The 14,347-nt window shown below is 32.0% G+C and overlaps 1 protein-coding gene across 1 annotated transcript in view; it reads right to left on the bottom strand.

Annotated features, from left to right (window-relative positions):
* The window catches only part of LOC106075603 (arylsulfatase I-like), a 26,615-nt gene extending 12,268 nt beyond the window's left edge, over window positions 1-14,347 (bottom strand). Inside the window, exons 1-8 of the mRNA XM_056041098.1 lie at window positions 13,900-14,347; window positions 13,237-13,348; window positions 11,488-11,539; window positions 9,579-9,682; window positions 9,287-9,393; window positions 2,295-2,359; window positions 2,046-2,147; window positions 1,586-1,649 (exon numbers count right to left, since the gene is read on the bottom strand). Coding sequence (XP_055897073.1) covers window positions 1,586-1,649; window positions 2,046-2,147; window positions 2,295-2,359; window positions 9,287-9,393; window positions 9,579-9,682; window positions 11,488-11,539; window positions 13,237-13,348; window positions 13,900-13,993 — 700 coding nt within the window. The 5' untranslated portion in view covers window positions 13,994-14,347. The remainder of the gene's footprint in view (window positions 1-1,585; window positions 1,650-2,045; window positions 2,148-2,294; window positions 2,360-9,286; window positions 9,394-9,578; window positions 9,683-11,487; window positions 11,540-13,236; window positions 13,349-13,899) is intronic.

Raw genomic sequence — 14,347 nt, 5'->3', positions numbered from 1 at the left:
GACTAACATATAGAGATGTCTGCAAGAGAGACATGAGAGCCTCAGGCATCAGCGAAAGTATGTGGGAAAACATAGCCAAAGACCGGAGTGCATGGAGACAGACTGTGCGTGCTGGGACAAACATGCTGAGAACAAAAGAATTGAAGCGGCTTTAATCAAGAGGGATAAAAAGAAAGCTGCCCTGTCTGCTAGCCCTAAATCAGAGGCATACACATGTACGAATTGTGGTAAAGTCTGCCGTTCTAGAATTGGCTTGATTAGCCACACCAGATTCTGCCCCGTCTCAAGATTAAGCCAAAACCAGTGACTCATTTGGGCGCATCCATTGCCTTTCGAGACAAAAGGAGCCATACATACATATACGATAGTCAGTCTATAGTCTAGAGCTAAAGCATTACTCGTCATAATTTACTGACATCTTGTATGATGTTTAGACTAGGACTTTGACTTAATAATCTTGGTGCCACAGTCCGCGTATAGATCTACATGTGTAGCTGAAGTGGTCGTACATTGATCACTTTGGCAGGCAGAAAAAGAACAACTGGCAAAATCCATCCATGCTAACTAAATGTACTATTTTAATAGGAACAACTGGCAGAATCCATCCATGCTAACTAAGTGTACTATTTTAATAGGAACAACTGGCAGAATCCATCCATGCTAACTAAGTGTACTATTTTAATAGGAACAGCTGGCAGAATCCATCCATGTTAACTAAGTGTACTATTTTAATAGGAACAACTGGCAGAATCCATCCATGCTAACTAAGTGTACTATTTTAATAGGAACAGCTGGCAGAATCCATCCATGTTAACTAAGTGTACTATTTTAATAAGAACAACTGGCAGAATCCATCCATGTTAACTAAGTGTACTATTTTAATAGGAGCAACTGGCAGAATCCATCCATGCTAACTAAGTGTACTATTTTAATAGGAACAACTGGCAGAATCCATCCATGCTAACTAAGTGTACTATTTTAATAGGAACAGCTGGCAGAATCCATCCATGTTAACTAAGTGTACTATTTTAATAGGAACAGCTGGCAAAATCCATCCATGTTAACTAAGTGTACTATTTTAATAAGAACAGCTGGCAGAATCTATCCAAGTTAACTAAGTGTACTATTTTAATAGGAACAGCTGGCAGAATCCATCCATGCTAACTAAGTGTACTATTTTAATAGGAACAGCTGGCAGAATCCGTCCATGTTAACTAAGGGTACTATTTTAATAGGAACAACTGGCAGAATCCATCCATGCTAACTAAGTGTACTATTTTAACAGGAACAGATGGCAGAATCCATCCATGTTAACTAAGTGTACTATTTTAATAGGAACAACTGGCAGAATCCATTCATGTTAACTAAGTGTACTATTTTAATAGGAACAACTGGCAGAATCCATCCATGTTAACTAAGTGTACTATTTTAATAGGAACAGCTGGTAGAATCCATCCATGCTAACTAAGTGTACTATTTTAATAGGAACAACTGGCAGAATCCATCCATGCTAACTAAGTGTACTATTTTAATTGAAGAAAGACTTTCACGTCATGAATTCTTACAGACAACATTCAGAACATACCAGACAGATTTCTTCTGTTTTCATCGGAGATGTTTGGATAGAGCTTCAAGTACTGATCAGGTACCTGGCAATGAAAGGTGAACTATATAGTCATGTATTTGTAAACGAAATCTCATTTCTGAAGAAAAAAAAAGGACAGCAGGACTTAAACGGAAAGAAAAAAACAAATACATTTAAAGGAAAGAAAAAAAAAAGACAGACAGGAGAAACGAGAGAAACTAAGAGTAAAGATAAAAAGAGACGAAGAGAGAGAGATATTTAAGGAGAAAGAGAGAAAGAAAAAAAAAGAGTGGGAGAGAAAAAAAAACGGTGAGTGGGAAAGAAAAGAAAATCTAGATAGAACGAGAGAAAGAGAGAGAGAGAGAAAGTATTAAAGAAGGAGGATGGGAGAGAGAGAGAAAGGGAAAGAAAGGGAAATAGAGAGAGAGAGAAAGAATGTAGCGTATATCTAGATTTCTACCTCTAAAGGTTCATGAACATTCTGGAATGGTAAGTACAGAAACAACGGTGTGTCCGGGTCATGTGACTTGATAATCTCTTCAGCTCGTGTAGCGTACTGATACTAGAAACATGCGCCAAAACAAAAAGAGTCAGATTTAGAAATATGACACACTAGTTGGCTCTTCAATGTGAAGTTTCAAAGTGAACATATCCTACTGTTGTAGAAGTGTTGAATTATGCGAGATATGTAAACATCAAAACGACTTACTGCTGAGTAATTGCCTACAGCTTCTTTGCCCACAGTTGTGTTGATCCGGAAATCAATTCCTTTGTCTGATTACAAATATAGAGAAATATGTTTCTAGTCATTCGGGAATGTCAATACAGAACAATGTCACTACAGAAAATGTCATTGAATAATGACAAGCCAAAGAAATATAGAAATAAAGCGCTATGTTGTTCAGTGATTTTGTCAACATTTCTCAGCATCTTTTCTAAAGTGCAGCCTTATTTAAAATCATTTTTAAATAGAAAATCTTTGAGTACATCTCTATTCAAAATTATAACATCTCAATGTGAAAACAATTATATTGTTTGTAGTTGTACGCCTATGAATAATGTGCAATTAAATGTATTATACCTTACTAATAATTACTATCAATTTTATTAGTAAATTCATTTTACTTTCAAATACACTCAAACCTAGGATGATACAAATAGGATCGTTCAATCTTACATTATTTTTAAAAATTAAAACGTATTCTTCTGGATGCTTAAAAATATTCGCTTAGAATATAATCCTAAAACTAATGTACAACAGGCTTAAGCTCAACTTGATACAATGAGGATATAGTTCTGCGGATGTGCTGACAACCGGAACCTGGCGTCTGACATCTTTTATCTCTTCGTGATGAAAGATGACCAAATACAAGTTTGTATTAATATGATTTCATTTGAAAAGACGTTGAATTTGATTTTATTAGACAAGTGAAAGTTCTGAATAAATAAATAAATTAAATAAAGAAACAAATTGTCGGGCAGATCGTCTTTTAAAAGGCGAACTTTTTATTAACTGTATAAAAATAGTAAAATAAGGTCAGGATTCTGTTCCAAATATGTAAGACATTTTTATTTCTGTAGTGGAGATGTTAGGTAGCTCATCATTTACTTCATGTGCTATAAGCAACAATGTTTAGATAGTCTTTTCTCTATAGTTCTAGTATTAGACAAACAATGTTTAGTCTTTTCTCTATAGTTCTAGTATTAGACAACAATGTCTAGATAGTCTTTTCTCTATAGTTCTAGTATTAGACAACAATGTTTAGATAGTCTTCTCTCTATAGTTCTAGTATTTGACAACAATGTTTAGTCTTATCTCTCTATAGTTCTAGTATTAGACAACAATGTTTAGATAGTCTTCTCTCTATAGTTCTAGTATTAGACAACAATGTTTAGATAGTCTTCTCTCTATAGTTCTAGTATTTGACAACAATGTTTAGTCTTATCTCTCTATAGTTCTAGTATTAGACAACAATGTTTAGATAGTCTTCTCTCTATAGTTCTAGTATTAGACAACAATGTTTAGATAGTCTTCTCTCTATAGTTCTAGTATTAGACAACAATGTTTAGATAGTCTTCTCTCTATAGTTCTAGTATTAGACAACAATGTTTAGATAGTCTTCTCTCTATAGTTCTAGTATTTGACAACAATGTTTAGATAGTCTTCTCTCTATAGTTCTAGTATTAGACAACAATGTTTAGATAGTCTTCTCTCTATAGTTCTAGTATTTGACAACAATGTTTAGATAGTCTTCTCTCTATAGTTCTAGTATTTGACAACAATGTTTAGATAGTCTTTTCTCTATAGTTCTAGTATTTGACAACAATGTTTAGATAGTCTTCTCTCTATAGTTCTAGTATTTGACAACAATGTTTAGATAGTCTTTTCTCTATAGTTCTAGTATTAGACAACAATGTTTAGATAGTCTTCTCTCTATAGTTCTAGTATTTGACAACAATGTTTAGATAGTCTTCTCTCTATAGTTCTAGTATTAGACAACAATGTTTAGATAGTCTTCTCTCTATAGTTCTAGTATTTGACAACAATGTTTAGTCTTATCTCTCTATAGTTTTAGTATTAGACAACAATGTTTAGATAGTCTTTTCTCTATAGTTCTAGTATTAGGCAACAATGTTTAGATAGTCTTCTCTCTATAGTTCTAGTATTTGACAACAATGTTTAGATAGTCTTTTCTCTATAGTTCTAGTATTAGACAACAATGTTTAGATAGTCTTCTCTCTATAGTTCTAGTATTTGACAACAATGTTTAGTCTTATCTCTCTATAGTTCTAGTATTAGACAACAATGTTTAGATAGTCTTCCCTCTATAGTTCTAGTATTAGACAACAATGTTTAGATAGTCTTCTCTCTATAGTTCTAGTATTAGATAACAATGTTTAGATAGTCTTCTCTCTATAGTTCTAGTATTAGACAACAATGTTTAGATAGTCTTCTCTCTATAGTTCTAGTATTTGACAACAATGTTTAGATAGTCTTCTCTCTATAGTTCTAGTATTAGACAACAATGTTTAGATAGTCTTCTCTCTATAGTTCTAGTATTAGACAACAATGTTTAGATAGTCTTCTCTCTATAGTTCTAGTATTAGACAACAATGTTTAGATAGTCTTCTCTCTATAGTTCTAGTATTTGACAACAATGTTTAGATAGTCTTCTCTCTATAGTTCTAGTATTAGACAACAATGTTTAGATAGTCTTCTCTCTATAGTTCTAGTATTAGACAACAATGTTTAGATAGTCTTCTCTCTATAGTTCTAGTATTTGACAACAATGTTTAGATAGTCTTCTCTCTATAGTTCTAGTATTAGACAACAATGTTTAGATAGTCTTCTCTCTATAGTTCTAGTATTTGACAACAATGTTTAGATAGTCTTCTCTCTATAGTTCTAGTATTTGACAACAATGTTTAGATAGTCTTCTCTCTATAGTTCTAGTATTAGACAACAATGTTTAGATAGTCTTCTCTCTATAGTTCTAGTATTAGACAACAATGTTTAGATAGTCTTCTCTCTATAGTTCTAGTATTTGACAACAATGTTTAGATAGTCTTCTCTCTATAGTTCTAGTATTTGACAACAATGTTTAGATAGTCTTCTCTCTATAGTTCTAGTATTTGACAACAATGTTTAGTCTTATCTCTCTATAGTTTTAGTATTAGACAACAATGTTTAGATAGTCTTTTCTCTATAGTTCTAGTATTAGGCAACAATGTTTAGATAGTCTTCTCTCTATAGTTCTAGTATTTGACAACAATGTTTAGATAGTCTTTTCTCTATAGTTTTAGTATTAGACAACAATGTTTAGTCTTATCTCTCTATAGTTTTAGTATTAGACAACAATGTTTAGATAGTCTTTTCTCTATAGTTCTAGTATTAGACAACAATGTTTAGATAGTCTTTTCTCTATAGTTCTAGTATTTGACAACAATGTTTAGATAGTCTTCTCTCTATAGTTCTAGTATTAGACAAACAATGTTTAGATAGTCTCCTCTCTATAGTTTTAGTATTAGACAACAATGTTTAGATAGTCTTTTCTCTATAGTTCTAGTATTAGACAACAATGTTTAGATAGTCTTCTCTCTATAGTTCTAGTATTAGACAACAATGTTTAGATAGTCTTTTCTCTATAGTTCTAGTATTAGACAAACAATGTTTAGATAGTCTCCTCTCTATAGTTCTAGTATTTGACAACAATGTTTAGATAGTCTTTTCTCTATAGTTCTAGTATTAGACAACAATGTTTAGATAGTCTTTTCTCTACAGTTCTAGTATTAGACAACAATGTTTAGATAGTCTTCTCTCTATAGTTCTAGTATTAGACAACAATGTTTAGATAGTCTTCTCTCTATAGTTCTAGTATTAGACAAACAATGTTTAGATAGTCTTCTCTCTATAGTTCTAGTATTAGACAACAATGTTTAGATAGTCTTTTCTCTATAGTTCTAGTATTAGACAACAATGTTTAGATAGTCTTCTCTCTATAGTTCTAGTATTAGACAACAATGTTTAGATAGTCTTTTCTCTATAGTTCTAGTATTAGACAACAATGTTTAGATAGTCTTTTCTCTATAGTTCTAGTATTAGACAACAATGTTTAGATAGTCTTTTCTCTATAGTTCTAGTATTTGACAACAATGTTTAGATAGTCTTCTCTCTATAGTTCTAGTATTAGACAACAATGTTTAGATAGTCTTTTCTCTATAGTTCTAGTATTTGACAACAATGTTTAGATAGTCTTTTCTCTATAGTTCTAGTATTAGACAACAATGTTTAGATAGTCTTTTCTCTATAGTTCTAGTATTTGACAACAATGTTTAGATAGTCTTCTCTCTATAGTTCTAGTATTAGACAACAATGTTTAGATAGTCTTCTCTCTATAGTTCTAGTATTAGACAAACAATGTTTAGATAGTCTTCTCTCTATAGTTCTAGTATTAGACAACAATGTTTAGATAGTCTTCTCTCTATAGTTCTAGTATTAGACAAACAATGTTTAGATAGTCTTTTCTCTATAGTTCTAGTATTAGACAACAATGTTTAGATAGTCTTCTCTCTATAGTTCTAGTATTTGACAACAATGTTTAGTCTTATCTCTCTATAGTTTTAGTATTAGACAACAATGTTTAGATAGTCTTTTCTCTATAGTTCTAGTATTAGGCAACAATGTTTAGATAGTCTTCTCTCTATAGTTCTAGTATTTGACAACAATGTTTAGATAGTCTTTTCTCTATAGTTTTAGTATTAGACAACAATGTTTAGTCTTATCTCTCTATAGTTTTAGTATTAGACAACAATGTTTAGATAGTCTTTTCTCTATAGTTCTAGTATTAGACAACAATGTTTAGATAGTCTTTTCTCTATAGTTCTAGTATTTGACAACAATGTTTAGATAGTCTTCTCTCTATAGTTCTAGTATTAGACAAACAATGTTTAGATAGTCTCCTCTCTATAGTTTTAGTATTAGACAACAATGTTTAGATAGTCTTTTCTCTATAGTTCTAGTATTAGACAACAATGTTTAGATAGTCTTCTCTCTATAGTTCTAGTATTAGACAACAATGTTTAGATAGTCTTTTCTCTATAGTTCTAGTATTAGACAAACAATGTTTAGATAGTCTCCTCTCTATAGTTCTAGTATTTGACAACAATGTTTAGATAGTCTTTTCTCTATAGTTCTAGTATTAGACAACAATGTTTAGATAGTCTTTTCTCTACAGTTCTAGTATTAGACAACAATGTTTAGATAGTCTTCTCTCTATAGTTCTAGTATTAGACAAACAATGTTTAGATAGTCTTCTCTCTATAGTTCTAGTATTAGACAACAATGTTTAGATAGTCTTTTCTCTATAGTTCTAGTATTAGACAACAATGTTTAGATAGTCTTTTCTCTATAGTTTTAGTATTAGACAAACAATGTTTAGATAGTCTTCTCTCTATAGTTCTAGTATTAGACAACAATGTTTAGATAGTCTTCTCTCTATAGTTCTAGTATTAGACAAACAATGTTTAGATAGTCTTCTCTCTATAGTTCTAGTATTAGACAACAATGTTTAGATAGTCTTTTCTCTATAGTTCTAGTATTAGACAACAATGTTTAGATAGTCTTTTCTCTATAGTTCTAGTATTTGACAACAATGTTTAGATAGTCTTTTCTCTACAGTTCTAGTATTAGACAAACAATGTTTAGATAGTCTTTTCTCTATAGTTCTAGTATTAGACAACAATGTTTAGATAGTCTTTTCTCTATAGTTCTAGTATTTGACAACAATGTTTAGATAGTCTTCTCTCTATAGTTCTAGTATTAGACAACAATGTTTAGATAGTCTTCTCTCTATAGTTCTAGTATTAGACAAACAATGTTTAGATAGTCTTCTCTCTATAGTTCTAGTATTAGACAACAATGTTTAGATAGTCTTCTCTCTATAGTTCTAGTATTAGACAAACAATGTTTAGATAGTCTTTTCTCTATAGTTCTAGTATTAGACAACAATGTTTAGATAGTCTTTTCTCTATAGTTCTAGTATTTGACAACAATGTTTAGATAGTCTTTTCTCTATAGTTCTAGTATTAGACAACAATGTTTAGATAGTCTTCTCTCTATAGTTCTAGTATTAGACAACAATGTTTAGATAGTCTTCTCTCTATAGTTCTAGTATTAGACAACAATGTTTAGATAGTCTTCTCTCTATAGTTCTAGTATTAGACAACAATGTTTAGATAGTCTTCTCTCTATAGTTCTAGTATTTGACAACAATGTTTAGATAGTCTTCTCTCTATAGTTCTAGTATTAGACAACAATGTTTAGATAGTCTTCTCTCTATAGTTCTAGTATTAGGCAACAATGTTTAGATAGTCTTCTCTCTATAGTTCTAGTATTAGACAACAATGTTTAGATAGTCTTCTCTCTATAGTTCTAGTATTAGACAACAATGTTTAGATAGTCTTTTCTCTATAGTTCTAGTATTAGACAACAATGTTTAGATAGTCTTCTCTCTATAGTTCTAGTATTAGACAACAATGTTTAGATAGTCTTCTCTCTATAGTTCTAGTATTAGACAACAATGTTTAGATAGTCTTCTCTCTATAGTTCTAGTATTAGACAACAATGTTTAGATAGTCTTCTCTCTATAGTTCTAGTATTTGACAACAATGTTTAGATAGTCTTCTCTCTATAGTTCTAGTATTAGACAACAATGTTTAGATAGTCTTCTCTCTATAGTTCTAGTATTAGGCAACAATGTTTAGATAGTCTTCTCTCTATAGTTCTAGTATTAGACAACAATGTTTAGATAGTCTTCTCTCTATAGTTCTAGTATTAGACAACAATGTTTAGATAGTCTTTTCTCTATAGTTCTAGTATTAGACAACAATGTTTAGATAGTCTTCTCTCTATAGTTCTAGTATTAGACAAACAATGTTTAGATAGTCTCCTCTCTATAGTTCTAGTATTTGACAACAATGTTTAGATAGTCTCCTCTCTATAGATCTAGTATTTGACAACAATGTTTAGATAGTCTTCTCTCTATAGTTCTAGTATTAGACAAACAATGTTTAGATAGTTTTCTCTCTATAGTTCTAGTATTAGACAACAATGTTTAGATAGTCTTCTCTCTATAGTTCTAGTATTGAGCTTGTATATTCAGTAGCTCCTTCCTTACTATTTTAGCTATTTTATTATACTACCTGTTATTTTACTGTAGTAATCTTCATCAGCGTTGTAATAGCCGTAGTATGTGTCAAAACCTCTGAAGGTAGGTGTACACTCCCACTTACAGAAACCTAGATGCCACCTAAAACACGCACACACAATACACATACAATTACATTACTATAGAGACAGATTAAATACTTAGTTGGACTATGTATAAACTATACTTTATATATATATATATATATATATATATATATATATATATATATATATATATATATATTCGCACCCAGTAAGTCCTATATCCATTAAAAATATACTTACTTTCCTACCATGTGAGTCTTATATCCATTCGATTTCAAAACTTGAGGCAACAATGACCGGGTCAGTGGTACACAGACCTCTTGATTGTTTAAGATGACCAAGTGCTGAAATAGGGAGAGTCTGGTATTGTAATCAATAAATCACAAACATTGTCATATTAGGGATTTTCACACTAAAAGTGAATCACGGTTTACACTTTGACTTTTCACATTTAGTTTACGTTCTTTAAGTAATACAATATAGCAAATGAGAAAAAAAAGAAGAGAAAGAAATATGAAGAAATATGGTGGAGATATAATGGAACACAACGTACAAATATTTAAACGAGAAAGATTATGAGACATTGTGAAATAACGGACAAAACATGCAAGTCCAAGACGAAACATTGAAAGATTACTCTTGCAGGCTAAAACAGACAAAATTAAAAATATAGTTAATGTGTGATGTTATCTAAAGAGTTTTAGAAAGTTCGTTTGACTGCTGAAATATGCACCCACAAAAGTGGTTTGTTAAAATATCATTGCTTCCGTATTCTGTACACCGGAGAGACTTAAAAAAAAAAAAAGCAATTTTTCGATTCCTATCCGAGTATGAAAATCTCCTATAGTATGCTAGGGATATAGCAAATGAAGATTTAGCTGCCCGTTGGTCACTTTGAGATCAGTTACATGGGAGCTACAAATGTAGAGACACAGGGTAGATAAATGTTTCTATATCAAACATTTAAAAAAAATGTATTAATCAGAGTAATCTGCTCTTAGTTAATGTTTGGAATTTTTAAATCAATGTTTGTTGCTAAGAAATAAAATATAGTAGCACGTGAACAGGAGAAAGGGAGAGAGAGAGAGAGAGAGAGAGAGAAAGAGAAAGAGAGAAATAGAGAGAGAGAGAAAGAAAAAAGAGAGAGAAATGAGAAAGAGTGAAAGAGAAACGGAGAAAGAGAGAAAGAAAGGAATAGATAGATACATAGATAGACAGACAGATAGATAGATTGATAGATAGGATGAGAGAGAGAAAGAGGGAGAGATAGAGAGAGAGAGAGAGAGATCAAAAGAGATGAGGAGATATAGCGAAACTGAAAGAAAAACATCAGAAAATGAAAATGAGATTTTGACAGAAATAGATCAAATAAACAAACTCAAAGACACTAAACTGAAAGCACCCTGCTGCCAACTAAAAATAAAATTTTGATATAGTATCAACTCTGCTCGATGACCACTAGTTAGTTGTTTTTAATATGTTTGTAGTTGACCACCATCTTGGAGCGAGCGGTGCAATACTTCCTACAGATTGACCGCAATACTTTTTACAGAGTGACTGTAATACATCCTACAGAGTGACTGTAATACTTCCTACAGAGGGACTGTAATACTTCCTACAGAGGGACTGTAATACTTCCTACAGAGGGACTGTAATACTTCCTACAGAGGGACTGTAATACTTCCTACAGAGGGACTGTAATACTTCCTACAGAGGGACTGTAATACTTCCTACAGAGGGACTGTAATACTTGCTATAGATTGCCTGTAATACTTCCTACAGAGGGACTGTAATACTTGCTATAGATTGCCTGTAATACTTCCTACAGAGGGACTGTAATACTTGCTATAGATTGCCTGTAATACTTCCTACAGAGGGACTGTAATACTTCCAACAGAGGGACTGTAAGTCTTCCTACAGAGGGACTGTAATACTTCCTACAGAGGGACTGTAATACTTCCTACAGAGGGACTGTAATACTTCCTACAGAGGGACTGTAATACTTGCTATAGATTGCCTGTAATACTTCCTACAGAGTGATATTATTGACTGCTACAAAGAAAGAGTTAACAAATTCAATCCTGTACAAAAATGGTATTATATCAGTTCAACCAAAAACAAAAAAGCTAGCTATAGATGAACTACTCACCTGTGTTCCAAGCCTGAATGGATAGACACCTGTTAGAAGAGCACTTCTGGATCTAAATACAGGAACAAATCCAATCAAGTGTTATGTTTGACTCGTTTAGTCATTTCAAATAAGTTCAACAATCATGTCTACAAATATTCTAATCAAACAAATTAAAATTGTGATTGTTTTATGGAATTTCTTTGTACACATTGAGATTTCCCTTAGCCTCTATCAACATGTAGATATAGATCACAATAGGTTACGTAAACCAATGCATGCACGAGTTCCTTTTTTTAAAAATCTATACCCATTACGTAATACGCATGTTGTGGGTGTTATGGAGTGTGTGTATGTGTGTTTCTATGGTGATGGTGAGAAGAAGTCAGCGATTGGTTGGTGTCTATACAGTGTACATGATGCCAGATAAGCTGTTCTAGTAGGCTAGAAGACTCAAGAATGCCAGAGTGGAAGCCGCTCTCTCTCTCTAGTCATTCGTTTGTTTGCGTCATCTATTCATGAATTTATTTGCACTGCTCTGAACCATCTAAACATACAATCTTCTATACTATAAAGTAGAATGTGAGGTGTATGTATGTATACTACTTATAGACATCAAAACCGCTTGACCAATCTTGATAAAACTAGGCAGGAATGTTCCTTGGGTACTAACTTAGACCGTAGTGTATGTATTGTAGCCCTAAAACAAACTTAAGACCCTAAAAAAAAATAAAGTAGTCTGACTCTATTAAAGCTATAGTATTTATGGATCTAGGCCATGGTTAACAATGTTGACATGAGAAAAGATCGAAAGGATTTAGACCTAGATCTAATTTTAAGAAATACACTTTGCGCAGATAGTTTTTTACTTTGACACATGAAAATACAAAAGAAGATACATTGATTTCATTATATAATAAAATTAACCTTCAATTTTGTGTTTCAAAAGCATTTTTTACATAAATTAGTTCCTGATCTCTGTGACTACAGATTTCCTGGCGAAAATCCTTTCATTAGACATTACCAAATGGTTACACATTAACAGTGATTAACACATCTCTCTACTGAGTCTATTCCTAGGCCTAGGTCTAAAACTCTTATTGAGCTCTAAGATGATAAAACTTCTTTTCGCAAAGATAGTTTTATGCTTTAACACATAAACATACTAATTATTGTCCATTCATTTCATATTTTAATCAAATTAACATTCAAATTTGTTTTTCTAAAGCATTTTTAATACATTTGTTCGCTGTTCGCTAAATAAAGCTGCGTAGCTGTGTTGAGATAGGCCTATATTCATTCATGAAAAAAGGTCACGCATGCGCAACACAGAATGAACTCTATAAAAGCCAATTTTTAACTCTACATTAGTGTAGATTTAGATCTATGTCTACCTCAAAATCTACTTTATACTGTGACACACGAACATACAAAATTAAGTCTATTCATCTCAAAATTTAATCAAATATATGTAGGCCTACAAGCAAATGTTTTAATTTGAACAAATGGATTTAAGCCTATTAGCTATTTTGATTTGAGAGCTTCATTCACACTATTTTTACATTGACACATTCGCTTTACTTATTACATTATTATTTCGTTTAACTCATAAGGTGAAAATAATTCCATTGTCTTAGAAAATCAGAATTGTAATTCCATTGTAAAACAGCTCAGCACTTTTAGGGTTTAATGCAAAGCTGACTAAGGATGTCTCTTACATGATTTCCTACATTTACTGATGACTGTTTTCAGCCAATCTAAACTACTTACGGTGAACATAAAGGCTGCACATAGGTTTGGTTCAGTATAATCCCAGAATAGGCCAGAGAATCTATGGTAGGACTTATGATGTCTGGGTTGTGGTAGCCTATATCATTCCAACCTAGTTGAAAAGACAGGCCTGGTCATTAATAGGAGCGATGTGGACACTATTCTCTATTGTATACATCTTATTTTATAGTTTATTTAAACATGGCAGATTTTCATACATGGAGGATAATCCATAAAAAGCAAGTATTTTGGTGTATCCGGTGTACAGAATAAAGGAAGTGCTGATAAGCTAGGTGTTTTTTTAAAGTCTTATGATTATTTTTTGCGCATGTTTTTAGCTTTTGTTTAGTTGGCAACATTGAAGCTCAATCTAGCGTCCTTGGAATTGTTTAGTTTGTCGTAGTGAAAATTAAAAATAGATAACATAATAAAGTATTAACAGACGGATTTTTTAAAGAAATAAAACTTAAGCAATAAGTTTCAGTTGTTAATATTGTTGTTTTTTTTAGAGCGAACTTTTTTTATCTTTAAAAGTTTTGTATACGACAGAATCATAAAAAATAATTTTCATTTGGATAATAAAACTAATTGTTACTATTTATAATGTTTGTTTTTAGTGATCAACCTAACGTTTTTCTAGTCTTAACTACTTGTGTTACTTACCTAAATCGTCAGCCACAATAAACACAAGATGTGGTCTGGGAGGTAGAGCCCAACACAGAGACGCAGAGAGAATGAAACACAATAACGCAAGCATTGTATGTGTTCATGGAACAACACCTAGTCACTGAAAAAGAAAAACACTTATTTCACTGAAACAACGACTAGTCACTAAAACAAAATCTAGTCACTGAAAGATCACTTCATCAGAGAAATGGCATTTAGCCACTGCTCCAACACCTAGTCAACAACAGCCACTGTCTGTTCGATGAGCTGATGTGTAGAACAAACTTGACATGTACACACAAAAATAGACCACATTCATCTAATATCTTTTATCATCGATTGATTTCGTGCTCTAGATGTTCACTGTAACTCTAACATTACTTCCTCACTTATGTCGTAAAAGATAATGAATGACATTGAAACATTTGTTCTGCGGCAATGATTT

This window comes from Biomphalaria glabrata, chromosome 9 (genome assembly GCF_947242115.1).
Source record: "Biomphalaria glabrata chromosome 9, xgBioGlab47.1, whole genome shotgun sequence".
NCBI lineage: Eukaryota > Metazoa > Mollusca > Gastropoda > Planorbidae > Biomphalaria > Biomphalaria glabrata.
The sequence above is the reverse complement of the archived record's forward strand: the minus strand, read 5'-3'. Positions and strand labels throughout refer to the sequence as shown.